The sequence below is a fragment of the Mustela erminea genome, chromosome 18, assembly GCF_009829155.1.
Source record: "Mustela erminea isolate mMusErm1 chromosome 18, mMusErm1.Pri, whole genome shotgun sequence".
NCBI lineage: Eukaryota > Metazoa > Chordata > Mammalia > Carnivora > Mustelidae > Mustela > Mustela erminea.
Genome location: NC_045631.1, coordinates 47067215 through 47085248, shown reverse-complemented (window position 1 = coordinate 47085248; position 18034 = coordinate 47067215). Strand labels below are relative to the sequence as shown.

Here is an 18034-nt window from a genome sequence, read left to right as displayed (position 1 = left end):
CACAATTCGGGACATGGGCTTTCTCCTCAGACTCTGGAAAATGGGATCCAGAGCAATACTAGGTTATCCAGAATAATGCACAGGACTGACTTGGATTTCTTTCCTGGGGAGGCCTGGGGGCAGCTACATAGTTTTCTTCCAGTTAGCCAATCCTACATACTATGTCAAAAGTCTCCCATCCTTCCCAGACAACCTGGTTTAATTCTCCAAGAGTTTCATAGATCAACATCTTCGCCAAAGCATAAGGACTCCTCGGGAATCGGAAGCAAGAGGTCTGAGGTCAAAACTCAAAGTTGGGCCTTATTCCTAACCTCAGGTCTCCAGTTCTTTGATGAAACAATGGTCAAAAATGAGAGTGGACTGTTCATTGCCAGAGGTCTTCAGCAGATGTTTGAGGGGATCACTTTTTCAGACATGTTTATAAAGGAACTTGGTCGTGCCATCACATTGTTACATTGTAAGCTCTCTGAGCGTCAGGACACCATCCCAGCCACTTCTCTACCCTTCCCCCCCTCCCCCCAGTAAAGGCCTAGAGGATGATTTTACACAGAGTAATAGTCTATTAATGTTTGATGGTGGTTTTTTAAATTAATAAATGCTTGATTTTTAAAAAGCATGGGCAGATAAATTAGATGAAAAGGAAAAAAGCGGTGAAATACTCACTGACAGAGAGGTGCCTGCTTCGGGGCTCAGGGGGCTGGTAGATGGTATTGACATCTCCTGCAGACTGGGAAGCTTTGATCCGCACCTGCCTGGACACCCCAGAATGGGGAGAGGGACTGGTCTGTAAAATAAGAGGAAAAAGGATGAGCCATGTTTAGGCAGACAGGCCAAGAAAGGCCTGCTTGCCCTTCCCTAGGACTCCTCGTGCTCTTAGTTGCCTTCTCACTTTTTAAAAAAATATTTATCTATTTGAGAGAGAGAGAGAACACAAGCAAGGAGGAAGGGCAGAAGGAGAGGGAGAAGTAGACACCCGCCCACCCTGCTGAGCAGAGAACCCAATGCAGGGCTTCCTCCCATGTCCCTGGGATCACGGCCTGAGCCAAAGGCAGAGGTTTAGCTGACTGAGCCACCCAGGTGCCCCGCCATCACACTTTCAATAGACGAGGTATCTAGCCTCCCCCCAAATCTCACTCCTCAATCAGTCTTGGCAAACCACTATTTCCTCATTGTAGTTTTATAGCTTCAGTGATATCTGAGCACTGAGACCCACTGCCCCAGGTTAAGAGGTGATGACCCAGGCATGGAAGAATAACAGGTTTTCCTATAATAATATGTCAAACAGAAAAGCAAGTTGTAAATACCCTCTCATAAAATCTCCAGAGAGAGAGCTTGGGAAAAAATAGCAGGAAGTTATTTCAGCAGCGAGACCACCTGCCGAGTTGGGGGGTGGTCAGAATAGAGAATGACTGCAACCTCCCTGCCCAACAGAATTCTGGGCAGTAAAATTCAGCTTGATGTGCTGCTTTTACCCAACCACAATCACTCCTCCCAAATCACAGCAAAATCTCAGCTGCTTAGTATCAGGGTTAGTACTGATACTTAGTATCAGTACCAGGGTTTCCATGAGAAACCACCTCAGGCTTGTGCTCATCTGGGAAAGGCTATCACAGGTGCCATTTTTGCCAGAGGTCAAGGACCCCAGAATAGGGTCAGCAACCTCACCACATGCACCCTCACTTCTGCACTGTTCTAGTCAACCCACCAAGTGAGCCCTAGGGGGTGGGAAAAAACCAAAGCAACGCAAGGGGCCCTCAGAATGAGAAAGCGGAACACCGAAGGTGGGCAGTGATGAGGGGGTGCGATTACAAGCACGTGGAACACTGCCAAGAGTGGAATTGGGGTCCAGAAGTGCTAAATAACTTAAGGCAAAGTTTCGACTTGCTTCTCTAGCTCTTCTACCTCACATAAGAAAAAAAAAAAAAAAAGTCCAACCTAAACAAACTATATCCTGCCCTCCAGGAAAAAGGCTTCCCGCTCTCGGGGGTGAATTCAGCTACCAAGCAGCCTCCTCTGGTCTCTCCACGCCAGACTTTATCACATGCAGGGCTGTCTTTACAAACTGTCTTGCTCTAACGGGAAGTCAGAACCAAGGGGAAGTGGAATGTTCTTGCTGAAGCCTCCAATGTGCAATAGCTTTCTGCTGAGAGTCAGAAAGGAAAAAACAGTCAAAGCCACACACTGGGGAAGCAGGCCAGTGAAGGGCAAGGAAAGGCCACAACCCTGCAGTCGGAAAGAGAAGAGCCCCATGATGAGCCCCCCGAGGACACCTGCTTGCACACAGGGCCTTGCATGTAGTAAGAATTCCATAAATCGCAGCGACGTGAATTTGAAATGCACTGAAGAACATATACTCTAAACTCAATTTTAAACTCTAAGAGCTGAGACAGGAAAGTAGGTTCCGCAGTCAGCACAAGCATTGGTTTGTAGAAGAAAAGGCTGAAGTTATAGCAACAGGCTGGAAAACAGATGAAGGGAATCAGTGGAGGCTTCAAAGCAGGGATTCTTTTTTTTTTTTTTTTAATATTTTACTTATTTATTTATTTATTTGACAGAAGAGAGAGAGATCACAATTGGGCAGAGAGGCAGGCAATGAGGTTGGTGGGGGTGGGTGAGGAAGCAGGATCCCCGCCGAGCAGAGAGACTGATGCGCGCCTGGATCCCAGGACCCTGAGATCATGACGTGAGCCGAAGACAGAGACTTAACCCACTGAGCCACCCAGGCGCCCCGAGAATCTGCATTTCTAACAAGTTTCCAGGTATGCTGACGCTGCTGGTCCATGGACCATACTTTGAGCAACAAGGTCTTAGGAGGAGAGTCATACTTCAATGTAAGGTCTTGGGTCTCAACCCTAGCCACCCACTGCCTATAGGGCTTCAGACACCTCACACCACCTACAACAAAATTTCTGGGGATGGTGCCCAAGGACTGGTGTTTTTTAAATCTCCTCAAGTATTTGTAATATTCAGTCAAGTCTGAAAACCCTGATTTAAGGGGATAAAAGAGAACTGCATGGTAAACAAAAATGAGGTTCATGCAAGGATTCAGGGAACTTTGAGCACAGCTTAGAAGTGGAAAAGAGAGAGGATGCCTGGGTGGTTTAGTTGGTTAAGCACCTCCGCCTTCAGCTCAGGTCATGATCCCTGGGTCCTGGGATCAAGTCCTGCATCGGGCTCCTTGCTTGGCGGGGAGTCTGCTTCTCCCTCTGCCTGCTGCTACCCCTGCTTGTTTTCTCTCTCTCTCTCGTTCTCACTGGCAAATAAATAAGTAAAATCTTAAAAAAAAAAAGAAGTGGGAAAGAGGAAGGAGGGGCTAGGAAAAACAAAAGGCGACTGTAGTGGAGCGAAAGGAGAGCCCACAAGTATACAGTGTGGCCAACAGAATGTTGTATAACATTCATAGCAAAGAGAAGGTGACATTTGACTACTCAGTGTTAATCTCACCAAAGGACTCTGTAGGTAGCAGTGCGTATAGCTGACACAAACAACAGGAGAAATTACCAGGGAACCACATCCATAAAGACTGCAGTGACTGGAAACTAGGAGATCAGCAGAAAAAGTGGTCACAAGAGTAGGCTCACAGATTATCTTGATAAAAGATTTGGTTCATTTTGGTAGAGACAAAATGAACAAGTGGATTCAGTTCTGCAGGGGGTAAAGGAATGTGTGTGTGTGTGTGTGTGTGTGTGTGTGTGTGTGAGTGCGCGCGCGCAGGTGCACGCATGTGTGTGTGTCTGTGTGTTTATTTCAGTTTGGTTCACAGGAACATAAGGTGAGAAATGGCCCCCAGGATCGCACCAGTCCTCTGTTTCAAGGGTGGCACCAAGAGACTTTGCACAGAAGACTATAATAGTTACGACAGTTGTATTTTCTTCTTCTAAGATAACCCCCAATATCTTTTTTAAAGATTTTATTTATTTATTTATTTATTAATTAATAAATATTTTATTTATTTGACAGAGACAGACACAGTGAGAAAGGGAACACAAGTAGGGAGAGTGGGAGAGGGAGAAGCAGGCTTCCCGCCAAGCCGGCAACCCGATTCGGGGCTTGATCCCAGGATACTGGTATCATGACCTGAGCTAAAGGCAGACACTTAATGACTGAGCCACCCAGGCACCCAGATAACACCCAGTATTTAAAGGGTTCATCCAGGGGCACCTGGTGGCTCAGTGGGTTGGGGCCTCTGCCTTTGGCTCAGGTCATGATCCTGGGGTCCTGGGATTGAGCCCCGCATCAGGCTCTCTGCTCAGCAGGGAGCCTGCTTCCCTCTCTCTCTCTCTGCCTGCCTCTCTGACTGCTTGTGAACTCTGTCAAATAAATAAATAAAATCTTTAAAAAAAAATTAATAAAGGGTTCATCCAAATTGCGATAAGGTGACTAAATCTGTGTTTTCATTATCTGCACTCTCCAGTGCTTCCTAGACTTTGACTGCTTATAGATGATTAGGGTGCCTTTCTGTACTAAAGGTGACCACATATAATCCCTTGAAAATGCTGTCTTCCCTTGCACCTTCTTCCAGCTTGGTTACCCTCCGAGCTGTGGGAAAGAGAATGACACAACATCTCACAACTTCTCCCCATGGGCAACATTATACTTTCTGTTCTGCTTCTGATAAACTGTGGAGGAACCTGGGGGAGATCTTCCAAGGGTTACAAGAACTCTAAGACCCCTTTCCGGGAGGGTAACTGATAGGTACTGAACTGTAAGTCAGAAGATCTGGATTCTAGACCAGCTCTGTCGCCACTGGCTGCTTCACCACGGGCAAGTGACCCTAAGTCTTGGTTTCCCCAGGTATAGACTGGCGAGTACATATGCTTGCCATGGACCTCTAAAAGTTGCAAGAGTCAAATGACAGACAGAAGCACTTATACATGTAAGGTGTTGGGTTTAAAGAGGGGCCAGACTGAAGCTATTATACTCGAAAACCTTGGTCCTGGGGCGCCTGGGTGGCTCAGTGGGTTAAGCCGCTGCCTTCGGCTCAGGTCATGATCTCAGGGTCCTGGGATCAAGCCCCGCATCAGGCTCTCTGCTCAGCAGGGAGCCTGCTTCCTCCTCTCTCTCTGCCTCCCTCTCTGCCTGCTTGTCATCTCTCTCTGTCAAATAAATAAATAAAATCTTTAAAAAAAAAAAATTGGTCCTATCTTCCTGCACTTGCCCCTTACTTTTAATAAGACTAAAAAGAATTACTATTTAGATTATCCTTGATATTTTGAACTTAAATAGTAGACAAGATAGCATCAAACTCATTGTTGGGATATTTGGGAAGTGGGCAACATCTGGATGAGAAGATCAGAAGTTTACTTTTGTCAGGGAGAATCTAAGATAACAAAACAAAATGCCATCATCAGTTTAAGGTAGCTGGGACAGATAGAAGTGACAAAAGAATGTAAGCTTGAGATTATTTTAAGATAGTAGAAAATCTGAGTCTAGGAAGTTATAAGGTCAAGAGTGAAAAGTTAAACACAAACATGGTTAGAGAAGAAGTCTGTAATTGGAATAAATTAAGAGTTAATGGTCCAGGGGCACCTGGGTGGCTCAGTGGGTTAAGACTCTATCTTTGGCTCAGGCCATGATCTCAGGGCCCTGGGATTGAGCCCTGCATCGGGCTCTCCACTCAGCAGAGAGCCTGCTTCCCCCTCTCTCTCTGCCTCTCTCTCTTCCTACTTGTGATCTCTCTCTCTCTGTCAAATAAATAAATAAAATATTAGAAAAAAAGAGTTAATGGTCCAGGGCACAGGCCTAAGGCAGCAAGAACTACTGAAGGAGACGATGAAGTATCTTAAAATGGCAGGAGAAAGCAAGGCTAGAGAGGGGCTCTTCAGACTAAAGGGAGGTTCTGTGATGACCAGACTCCAGGGGTTCTCAGGTAAGAACAATAATGAAGCTTGCAACATGGCCTTGGCCAGGTGAGGTAGGAGAGGTAAATACAAAGGGAAGATCAGAAGTTGTCATAGAAGGATCAGTAGAAAAGGAATTCAGAAAGAAAAACTGCACATTTAAAGACAGGAATAAGAAGGGAAGTGAAGGGACGCCTGGGTGGCTCAGTTGGTTAAGCAGCTGCCTTCGGCTCAGGTCATGATCCCAGCGTCCTGGGATCGAGTCCCGCATCGGCTCCTTGCCCGGCAGGGAGCCTGCTTCTCCCTCTGCCTCTGTCTGCCTGTGCTTGCTCTCTCTCTCTGATAAATAAATAAAATCTTTAAAAAAAAAAAAAAAAAAGAAGGGAAGTGAAGGTGTAAGTGGTAACAAAAGGTGGATGAGGCAACAGATTGCTACAAATGGAAGAAACTCAGTAGAGAAACTAAGTGACTGTCAGTTAGCAGCTGGAGGTAAAGCAGGGCGCTGTGGTGTCCTGGAGCAGGGCGCTCAAGCGTGCTCTGTGTGGCTGGGACCCGGCGACAGCCGATGGTGTAATAATCCTCAACAAGGTAATACAGAAACGGAAAATAACTCTTTACAAACTTTTACAGCAATTTAGCAGAGTGACTTTCTGCCTATCAGCTCTAGCAATAAGAACTAGGGTCTTGTATTGTGTGTGTCCCTCATTTATTTTTCCATTTCATTTTCCAGTTTTTGTGTTTTAAAAAGAATTGGTCCATAGCAGACTGGAAATTAAAAGAATAAAACTAGTATTTCATCACAGAGGGTTAGAGAAGCACTGTTCTCAAGGTGGGACTCCTGAGCACACAGCAAGTCCAGTTCCTGATACTTGTGTTTATTAAGCCTGAAGTGGGGCGCCTGGGTGGCTCAGTCAGTTAAGTGTACCTGAGGTCATGATCTCAGGGTCCTGGGATTGAGCCCCATGTCAGGCTCCCTGCTCAGTGGGGAGTCTGCTTCTTCCTCAGCCCCCTCCATATTCTCCCCCCAACAAATAAACAAATAAATCTTTTTTTTAAAGATTTTTTAAAAAATGTATTTATTTGACAAGAGAGAGAAATCACAAGTAGGCAGAGAGAGAGGGGGCTCCCTGCTGAGCAGACAGCCTGATGTGGGGCTTGATCCCAGGACCCTGAGACCATGACCTGAGCCGAAGGCAGAGGCTTTAATGCACTGAGCCACCCAGGTGCCCCTAAATAAAATCTTTTTATTAAAAAAAACCCTGAAGTATAGCTGAGGAAGTTCCCAAGAAAAGATCTCATCACCACCATTACGACTACTAGTCTTAAATGTAAATCTTTACAAATGCAAAAAGTTGGAGCAGGTTAAGTGACCTGACAGTAACAAAAATGGTTATTTAATTAAATTATGGTATATCAACTCAAGGGATTTATGCATCTTTATAAATAACAATTATGAAGATTACAAATTATCTTAGAAAAATGTGCATGACAATGTTAAGTGAGAAAATTAATTAGAAAATTATATGACCACATGACAACATTTAAAGTATGTATACATATGGCCAAAACTGCAGGGGCACATATAAATATCAATAAATATGTTACAGTGATAGGTTTACATAGGATAATTCTCTTTTTTAAAAGGTTTATTTATTTGAGAGAGTGGGTAAGCAGTGAGGAGGGGCAGGGGGAGAGGGGGAGGGAGACAGAATCCCAAGCAGACTCCCCGAGGAGCGTGGAGCCCCAAGCAGGGCTTGATCTCACAACCCTGAGATAACTCCTGAGCCAAAACCAAGAGTCAAATGCTTAACCAATTACGCCAACCAGACACCCCAATAATTGTCTTTTTCAACTTTATTAAAGGTTATACTGACATTACAGTAATTTTTAAAAATATAAGTCCTTAGAAAGAGAGGCATCAATGTGGCATTTATTTTATGCGCCATCTAATGCAATGTCATAGGCATCAGAGCTTGGGTGGTCATCTTTCAAACAGCCTGGGTGTTGCAGCAGGATCTGCAGCCATGTGCACCCCTTAAAGGATGAGAAAGTGGATGTAAAGAACCACTTGTCTATATCTTCTCATCAAGGGAATGAAGGGATCATAGTCAAGGGTCCTAGCTCCCAATCAAGCAATTACTCCATTAAACCAAACCCCAATTCTAGCTTCTTCTGTATAGAAAGGGTTTACTGAATATGATCTCCGCTTGACTTCTGCCGAATAATCAAGACGCATTCACTGTGTTTTCTTAAGAAGATAGGTGGTGTAGGGTCCCAAAACAATTAGTCATGGCTCCTGCTCTTGAGGAGCTTAATAATCTTTTGCGGTAAAACTTATAAATATGCAACAACTAGAGGGCAATTACCCAGCAACCTATACACGGGTGGGCACATTTTATCCAATGACTAAAGGAACAGGGAATAATCAAGATGGCCTCACTGAAAAACAATGACAACACTGTAGCAGGTAAATCAAGCTAGATCCTGAAAACAAGGTGACAGCCATGGTAAAGAGGGAAAAGGAAGAACTGCAGAATGGGGGAGTGTGTTGAACAATGTGGAAAGACGAAACTGGGGAGCTGGAAAGCAGGGTAGTTGGTGATAAACCCTGGATGCTAGGCTACATTTAGATCCTCTACAATAGGCAATCAAGAAAGACTATAAGGATGGGCGCCTGAGTGGCTCAGTGGGTTAAGCCACTGCCTTCAGCTCAGGTCATGATCCCAGGGTCCTGGGATCGAGGCCCGCATCGGGCTCTCTGCTCAGCAGGGAGCCTGCTTCCTCCTCTCTCTCTGCCTGCCTCTCTGCCTACTTGTGATCTGTCTCTGTCAAATAAATAAATAAATTCTTTAAAAAAAAAAAAAAAAAGAAAGACTATAAGGAGTAAGTGAGTAACTTGAACAGAGAAATAAAATAATAAAGTATATATTTTATTTCAGAATACTTCCCAAAACATATTCAGAAAAGAGATACATCTGGGACAGAGGAGAACAATCCCCAGTCACAAGGATACTTTTGTAATATTAGAAAAAGTCTTCTTTATTCTAAGGTCCCCAACTGCATTCTCCTGTGCCTCCCTTTCATCATTAGGACAGCCCAATCCCAATATATTTCCTTAAAAATAAAAGGTCAGGGGCGCCTGGGTGGCTCAGTTGGTTAACCATCTGCCTTCAGCTCAGGTCATGCTCTGAGTCCTGGGATAGAGCCTGGTGTCAGGCTCCCTGCTCAGTGGGGAATCTGCTTCTCCCTCTCCATCTGTTTCTACCCCCTGCTTGTGCTCTCTTTTCTCTCTAATAATAATAATAATAATGGTAATAAATCTTTAAATAAACAGATAAATGCATGAGCACCATTCCATCTAAACTCTGTCCTACTGTGTGGTGCGTTCACTGTCCTCACGCAGCAATCTCAGCTGTCCATAGTTGGCTGTTTTCAAGCATAAGGAAAGGAAAGGAGTGCCAAGAAACTTTTAGGAACATGCATCTTAAGAAAGCGGGTGTAGAAATTGGTGGTTAGAAGACAAATCCTGGGGGCACCTGGTGGCTCAGTCACTTAAGAGTTTGCCTTCAGCTCAGGTCATAATCTCGGGGTCCTGGGACTGAGCTCCAGATGGGGCTCCCTGCTCAGTGTGGAGTCTGTTTCCCCCCTCTCTGTTTCTGCCCTTCACTCATGCTCGTGTTTGCTCTCAAAAAAAAAAAAAAAAAAGACAGACAGACTCAGACTGCAATCACTTGAGAAATGTAGGCCTTCAGAGACCTTTTAGGAGAAGCAGCTACATAAGGGATAATTTCCCATGTCTGCCAGCCCCTGCAGACTGCCTGCCATTTGGTAAGGCAGCAACTGATAAACTACAAGAGGCCCTCCACTCCGTGGCCTCTTTTCCATTGAACAGAAAGAAAAGTTTGTTTCCTACATGTGTCACATGACACAGGCATGGTTGCTGAGGAGTTGCTGAGAGATTTACATGACAGCGTCAAATCCTTGGCAGTCTTTGCTAATCAGCATCTCCACCCTAATCAAAACTCTCTTGTTGGGGTCCAAATTAAATTGAAATAACATAAGTACAGAGAAAAAGAACTTACTCTTTTATCTTATATATTTTCCTTCTTCCCATGCCACAAGCCAAGTAACCTTTAGCTGCAACTTTATTTATTTATTTAAAGATTTTATTTATTTGACAGGCAGAGATCACAAGTAGGCAGAGAGGCAGGCAGAGAGAGAGGGAAGCAGGCTCCCCGCTGAGCAGAGAGCCCGATGCAGGGCTTGATCCCAGAACCCTGGGATCATGACCTGAGCCAAAGGCAGAAGCTTTAACCCACTGAGCCACGCAAGCGCCCCTAGCTGCAACTTTAACATAGATTTGACTTTGCAGTGAAATCACATGCAAAATGCTATCTGGCCAATGACACGGTGGGCTGGGCTGCACTTAAGTGCTTGCTTCATTTTTTAAATTTTTTTTTTTTTTTAAAGAGAGAAGTGAGGGTGCAGAGGGAGAGAGGGAATCCCAAGCAGACACCCTGAGCATGGAGCCTGTTGTCCCAGTGCCCCAAGATCATGACCTGAACTGAAATCAAGAGTCGGATGCCCAACTGACTGAGCCACCCACGCGCCTGCCCCCCTCCCTTGTGTGCTTGCTTTAATAGCAGCTGAGAAGCACAAAATTCTGTCCAGGCAGCCAGGTAAACCCCTGAAGGAGAGCAAGCTCTGTTTTCAGCTGCCAGGCCATCATAGGCGCTACTTACATGATTTCTGTCCTGGGACAGCAGCAATATCCTAAGGCTTTTCATGCTTGAGCTTCTGTCTAATATGTCAATTGCTTTATCAAGATCATCTTGATTCTTCAGTAGGATGGAGAGCTGTGACACAGGACACAGAAAAAGAATCATATAAAAGAAAAGTTGTTAGTTTCTAAAAAAATAAGCAAAATACACAAGAAAAAAGTAAGATTGAAGGAAAACAATCCCTTTGGATACTAGGGGGTCTTAAAACTAATTGAAACCATATAGATAGGTACAAGTGTACAATTCAATAACTTTTAATAAATTTAAAGAGCTGTACAACCATCACCATAATTCCATTTTAAAACATTCCCAGTTTTCCAAAAAGCTCTTGTGCCCTTTTGTAGTCATTCCCTCTTCCCACCTGTAGACCCTTAGGCAACCACTAATGTACTTTCTGTCTCTATAAATTTGCCTCTTTGGGGGGCATCCAGGTGCCCTGGATGGCTCAGTAGGTTAAGTGCCTGCCTTGGGCTCAGGTCATGATCACAGGCTCCTGGGATTGAACCCCACATTGGGCTCCCTGCTCTGTGGGGAGCCTGCTTCTCCCTCTCCCCCTCCCCACCGCTCATGCTTGCTGTCTCTTGTCTCTCTCTCTCACTCTCTGTCTCAAATAAATAAATAAAATCTTTATTTTTTAATAATATTTTATCCATTCATTTGACAGAGAGAGATCACAAGTAGGCAGAGCAGCAGGCGGGGGGGGGGGGCGGGGGAAGCAGGCTCCCTGCTGAACAGAGAGCCCAATGCAGGGCTCGATTCCAGGACTCCAAGATCATGACCTGAACCGAAGGCAGATGCTTAAACCCAATGAGCCACCCAGGCACCCCTATTTTTAAATTATTGTTTAAAGAATTTATTTCTTTAAAATAAAAGAAGTAGGCTTTAAAAAATAATAAAATAGAATAAAGGAAGGAGGCTTTAGCTTAAACAAACTACAATTTTTAAACATATGGTATGGGTCTAGATCAGAATATACAAAGAACTCTTACAACTCAACAGTAAGAGGACAAATAATCCAATTCTTTCAACGGGCAAAGGATTTGAACAGACGTTACCCAAAGACGATAGACAAATGGCTAATAAGCCCTAAAAAGATGCTCTATGCCATAGGCATTAGGGAAATGCAAATTAGCTGGCTTACTCTAGCCTCATTTTTTTTAAGGTTTTTTAAAATTTATTTATTTGACAGAGAGAGATCACAAGTAGGCAGAGAGGCAGGCAGAGGCAGAGAGAGAAGGGGAAGCAGGCTCCCCTCCGAACAGAGAGCCCGACGAGGGGCTCGATCTCAGGACCCCAGGACCACGACCCGAGCCGTAGGCAGAGGCTTTAACCCACTGAGCCACCCAGGCACCCCTAGCCTCACTTTCTTAGTAACTGAAGCTTGAGGTGCAATTTTTTAAAGTTCTATGCATTTGACATTTATATCTTTTGGGTTCTCTTGGTTTTTTTTGTTTTTGTTTTTGTTTTGTTTTTTTTGAGAGAGGGAGCGAGCATGAATGGGGGGCTGGGGGAAGAGAGGGAGAGCAAGAATCTTAAGCAGGCTCCACACCCAGAGTGGAGACTGATGCAGGGCTCAATCTTACAACCCTGAGATCATGACCTGAGCCAAAATCAAGAGTCAAACACTTAACCCACTGAGCCACCCAGGCGCCCCTCATATCCTGTATTTCAAATGTTTTAGTTTACATACTTTAAAATACTTACATCTGCATTGCTTATTAACTATAGAGTTAGTGGTTTATTTTCCAAATTTGTTGTATTTCTAAAATTCGTTCAAAACACAAAAGATCAGGGCGCCTGGGTGGCTCAGTGGGTTAAGCCGCTGCCTTCGGCTCAGGTCATGATCTCGGGGTCCTGGGATCGAGTCCCACATCGGGCTCCTTGCTCAGCAGGGAGCCTGCTTCCTCCTCTCTCTCTCTCTCTCTCTGCCTGCCTCTCCATCTACTTGTGATTTCTCTCTGTCAAATAAATAAATAAAATCTTAAAAAAAACAAAAAAACACAAAAGATCAGACGGTCTTGTTTTTGTTAGCTATTTAGCAATATACCCAATTGTGATTATACATTTTGTATAAAGGGGACCAGGGAGTTTTTAGCCAACAAATCACAGCTTCTATAGATTTCAGCCCCCAAACTATGGAAGAAATGTCTTTTTTAATTCCCCTCGAGCTGAAGGGTTTGTTTGTTTTATTAAATATAGTTGACATGTGTCACATTAGTTTTAGGCATATAACACAGTGATTCAACAAGTCCCTACCTTATGCTAGGCTGACCATAAGTGTAGCCCCCATCTGTGGCCATACCACTGACTATATTCCTTATGCTGTACCTTTTATCCCCACGATTTATTCATTCCATAATTGGAGGCTTGTATCTCCCACTTCCCTTCACCCATTCTGCCCATCCCCCACCCCTCTGCTAATCATTAGTTTGTTCTCTGTATTTATGGGTCGGTTTCTGCTTTTTCCTTTATTTACTCTCTTGTTTTCTGTTTTAAATTCTACATACAATTGAAATCAAATGGTATTTGTCTTTCTCTGTCTGACTTATTTCACTTAACACAGTACCCTCTAGGTCTATTTATGTTGTTGCACTTTTTTTTTTTTTTACAGCTGAGTAATATTCCACTGTATATACACACCACAGCTTCTTTATCCATTCATCTATTAACGGACACTTGGGCTGCTTTATGGAGGTGATTCTTAACTCTTCAACCAATAAAACAAAACTACACAGTTTCCCAAAGAGCCAGGATGTTGCCTGGGTTTCCTGTCTTGCCCTCCAACTCAGTTCCCTCAGGATGCACACTCTTTACTAGGCATCAACACACTGCCTCTCACACTAATGCAAAGCATCAGCCCAAGCAGACTGTAGCCTCTGGTACCTTTCCTGGAGCTGGGAAAGCAGCCAAGTAATTGACATTCAAAAGAATTCCATCCTGGGTGATAGTCAAAGTATGAAAAAATAAGGACTAGAGGAGTGGAGGACAGGAGAAGGAAGAGTTAAAGAAATCACTCAGGCAGGTGCTAACTTTGGAAATAAGCTACAGCTGGTAGTTAAACTCTGAGAGAAGAATCCAGCATTTATGACCGTCAATAAAGGAACTACCCACCAGTTTTCCACACCTCTCCAGCCCCTCCTAAACCTCTGCTTCTTGTTAAGCCTGTGCTAGAAAGAAAAAGATAAGCTACAAAACGTCAAGGAGACGATATAAGCCCTGGCCCTGGTACCACAGCTGATTCCACTGTGGAGTATTAGAGCTACTGGCACTGAATGAGCAGGAGAATGGAAACAGCTATGTCATCTCCCATGTAGTAAAAACCACAAATCCCAGAATGACTGGAATTAAGAAAAGAGGCTCCAGAAAATGAAAACCTGCAGATGACACTAGAGGAACAAACTAAAAAGATCCTCAGTGAAGCAGGAAGAAAAAGGTAGTCAGCTGTCACCCTTCCTTGTTCCCACACCATCCATCTAGGCTCTTACCTCATTGTTCATGTAATGCAGATCAAGAGGCTGCCCAAACACTGTTGTCACCTTGTGTTCCACATCTTCATATCTCACAGGCCGGCTGAACGGTATAATTCTGAAGAGAAATAGGAAGCGTGGTTAATTATATATTTTAAAAGTCAGATATGGAAAGCTAGGACTCGTGAGTGATATCTTCCTGTTCTTTTAAACACAGAATTCTCTTTTTCTCCTTCACATAGCTTGCCTTTCTGTTCCTTTTCTTCTCCTAACCATCTTATTTTTTTTACCCTTCTTCTGAGCATCACAAGCACTGTTCAATCCCAATTGATAAGCTTTCACTTCAGTTCAGATCTGTCAATGACAGTTCAGTATCAAAGCAGGACACCCGGATTTAAAAACAAGGTTCCAAATACTCCTGTTAGGAAGAAAACCTGGAGATTGGAGCAGCATTCCTGAAAACATGGTCTTAACTCCAAAATGACTCAACTCCAGGACTTGAAAGGTCTTTTCCATTGGAGGAATCTCAATGCTAATTATCCTCGGAATTGAGATTTCCTACCTCAGAGTCAAAGGAATTACCTTTGATTTGGCTATATGCCCAAGTTTTCTTAACTAGTGACACATATGATCATATAAGTAGTGTTGATACTGACACTTTTCTAAAGAGACTCATTAGGTCAGTTCAAAGAACTATTTCTATAAATAGAGAGTAGAGCAAGAACTTGTTCAAAGAGGTGTTAAAATTATTTGTCAATTAAACATCATAGCAAAATGTAAATGTGGGGATAGATGATATATACAAAATGAATGAAATACAGAAGAATGAAATAAACAAAAAATTGGCAAAATGTTGATAATACTGAAGCTGCATTTCAAGTTAGAAGGATTTAGTGTGATATTCTCCCTACTTTTGTGTGTATTTGAAATTTTCAGAATAAAAAGTTTTAATGAATATGTTAGGTTGAACTACATGATATGGCTGGTAGTTAACAATTTTTGATACAACAGTGGCAATTTCATACGGTTCCAACCCAATACTTTAAAACTTAAATCCTTAAGACAAAAATAAGCAAAGAGATAAATGAAACAAGAGAGTATTAGAAAGAAACTCGTATATATATATATATATATTATGAGTATATATTCCATATATACAGAAGAAAGTATAGGATTAAAAAAACACTGGAGTGGAGAAGGTCTTCCTAAGCATTACATAAAATACAGAAGACAAGAAGACAGATTTGACAACAAAAATTTAAAGATTTATTTATTTATTTATTTTAGAGAGAGAGAGAGAGAGAGAGAGAATGCACATGCCAGCAGGGGGAGAGGCAGAGGGAGAGGAAGAAAGTTCTCAAGCAGATTCCCCACTGAGCACAGAGCCCGACACAGGGCTCCATTCCAAAACCCTGAGATCACAACCTGAGCCAAGATTAAGACTGGGACACTCAACAGACTGAGCCACCCAGATGTCCCTGACAAGAAAACTTTAAACTTCTGATAGCAAAATGAGCCATCAACAAAGTTGAAAAACAAATATCAAGTTTGGGGGGAAAAAAAATCCTTGCAAAATCAGTAAGATAAAGATAAACAACCCAACAGAAACATGGGCAAAGGATATGCTGACAAAATTCAAAGAATTATGAATGGCTAATAAACACGTGAAGTTATGTTTAATATGATGGGGGAAATGCAGATCAAAACCACCTTCATCTCTTGGCAGCCTAGACTGGATAAAATCGGACCAGTGCTGGGCAGCAGAGCAGCACTCACACCTGGGACCTCTACAGTCCGCACCCTCCTTGATGCTGAGAAGTGTATGGTTCTTTTACATCTTCTCTGCTCCCCCTGAGTGGAAAGTGTTATAACCAGAGGAAGGAGCAATAAGCCACAGGAGAGAGGACCTAAGCCACTGGATTTTAATGGAATCTGACCAGAAAATTTCTTTAACGCTCTTCTGTGCCAGGCTGGCACAAATAAGTGGGCAGCAAATAAATTTCATCATCAAGAATTGCGCTCTTCAATATGTGGCTAGTTCAGATCAAACTAATTAAAATTACCTGTTAGATTGGTTCCTCAGTCTCAACACACTGCAAGTGCTCACTAGCCATATGTGACCAGTGGCCATCGTACTGGGCAACACAGGTATATAACATTTACATTATAGCATAAAGTTCTTCTCACATTGATATCTACCGTAGTCTATCTTATCCTTTACACAAAGCCTAACATCTCAGAAAGATAATTTCTCTATAAGTTTTCCTTCATTCATTACCACCTTTCATTTTTGTAAATTATTCTGCTGAATACAGTAGTTTATATCCCACCTGAAAATCCATCCATATTTTAATCCTTGTATGCTTTTTTCCCCTCAAATCAACTGTTCCAGGGAGTGATACTGTTAGATTCTTTTTTTTTTTTAATTTATTTATTTGATAGACAGAGAGAGATCACAAGTAGGTGGAGAGGCAGGCAGAGAGAAGGGCAAAGCAGGCTCTGCTGAGCAGAGAGCCCGATGTGGGCCTCGATCCCAGGACCCTGAGATCATGACCTGAGCCGAAGGCAGAGGCTTAACCCACTGAGCCACCCAGGCGCCCCAATACTGTTAGATTCTATCTAGGTATGGGTTACATAGACGTAGGCATTTTCTGGAGTCTTTTAAGAGAATGGCTTCCCATTAATTCCTAATAGCAAATCAAAACCCCTTCATCAGGACCCCAGCAACAGTCTTTCTGAACAAAATACCAGAAGACCTTTTGGATGTCCCTAGCACACTGCTAGAAATGGATCAGACTCAAATAAGTTCTCCTGCATCTGGTCTGGTGATGAGGCATTCAAAACCTCCAAAAGCAGCCCCAAAGTCAAGATCAGAAACCAGGACTCTCAGGTTTGGTAAGATCTAAGCTGCTGCCATCACAATGAATAACAGGCATTTTTAGCCAGTGCTTCAAAGAGGGGCCCAACACCGATGACAACCACCCCCAACAATGTCCAGACAGGAAGATTTTCAAAGGGAAGAAATCTGAATCTATAGTCCTCCTCTTCTATCCTCCTGGGGCTAAAAGGGAAAAGCATTAAGAACCTGGTTCCTACCCTTCCAAAGTAAAGAGAAACAGAATGGGTACCTGGCATAGATGAATGGAAAAAGTCACTATTTCTTTTCTCTTTTCTATACATTCTAATTCTATAAGGGCCTACTACATTTAGATAGATACTATCCATATTCCCCTGCAAAAAGTAAAGAAAATCCACAATAATACTCTCTACAAAATCCCAAGACTTGAAACACATGAAACCAGAGCTATCTGGCACAGAGTAGTTTGAACTTGGCTTCCCTGCACCAACTTTATAAGGTCCTCAATTCCACACACAGTACGCAAACAGTGAAATGCCATGGCTCCTGAAAACAGCTCCATAGAAAGAGAATGCACAGTTTTTAAAATCTTGATACCAACACTCTGCTGCTCAAGGCCATTCCTGCCTGACCACCTTAAATATTTGTGGTTTCGATCTGGCAGCTTCTCTGAAACTAAACACATACACTTTCTCAGTGCAAGTCTGCTCACTAACACTGCATACCACTTTAGGAACAGGAATTCAGGAGAGGGTAACTGCATCACTAACTCCAACACAAGTGAGCTTTTGATTTCGTATCTACTTCTGAAAACTCTCTGCTGTTCTGAGTTTGACAACCCCTCCAAAGCCCCATCATTCCAGAAGTGTGAAAAGCAGCAACAATGAAGTGACAACTGAACTTTCCTGCTACTGGCAGGACACAGGATAAGCAGCTGGAGACAGAGCTCAGAAGACTTTCCTCCCTCTAGGCCTGAACAGCCCTAGAATCCACATGGCAGCAGCACAACTAAGGCTCTGCAGATCACAGTGTATCCACCCAGCATCCTCTGGCGACCTTGAAGGCTTGTGAATATACCTTTTTAAGGGA

The 18034-nt window shown here is 43.3% G+C and overlaps 1 protein-coding gene across 3 annotated transcripts in view; it reads right to left on the bottom strand.

Annotated features, from left to right (window-relative positions):
• MAP3K3 (mitogen-activated protein kinase kinase kinase 3) overlaps positions 1 to 18034 on the bottom strand; it is a 61761-nt gene that overhangs the window by 18886 nt on the left and 24841 nt on the right. For all 3 annotated transcript variants that reach the window (XR_004280935.1, XM_032323056.1, XM_032323057.1), the window contains 3 exons: positions 14107 to 14206; positions 10583 to 10696; positions 664 to 784 (listed from right to left, as the gene is read on the bottom strand). Coding sequence is in view for 2 of the 3 variants with exons in the window: in XM_032323056.1 (XP_032178947.1) it covers positions 664 to 784; positions 10583 to 10696; positions 14107 to 14206 (335 nt within the window). In the remaining variant the exon portion in view is untranslated. The remainder of the gene's footprint in view (positions 1 to 663; positions 785 to 10582; positions 10697 to 14106; positions 14207 to 18034) is intronic.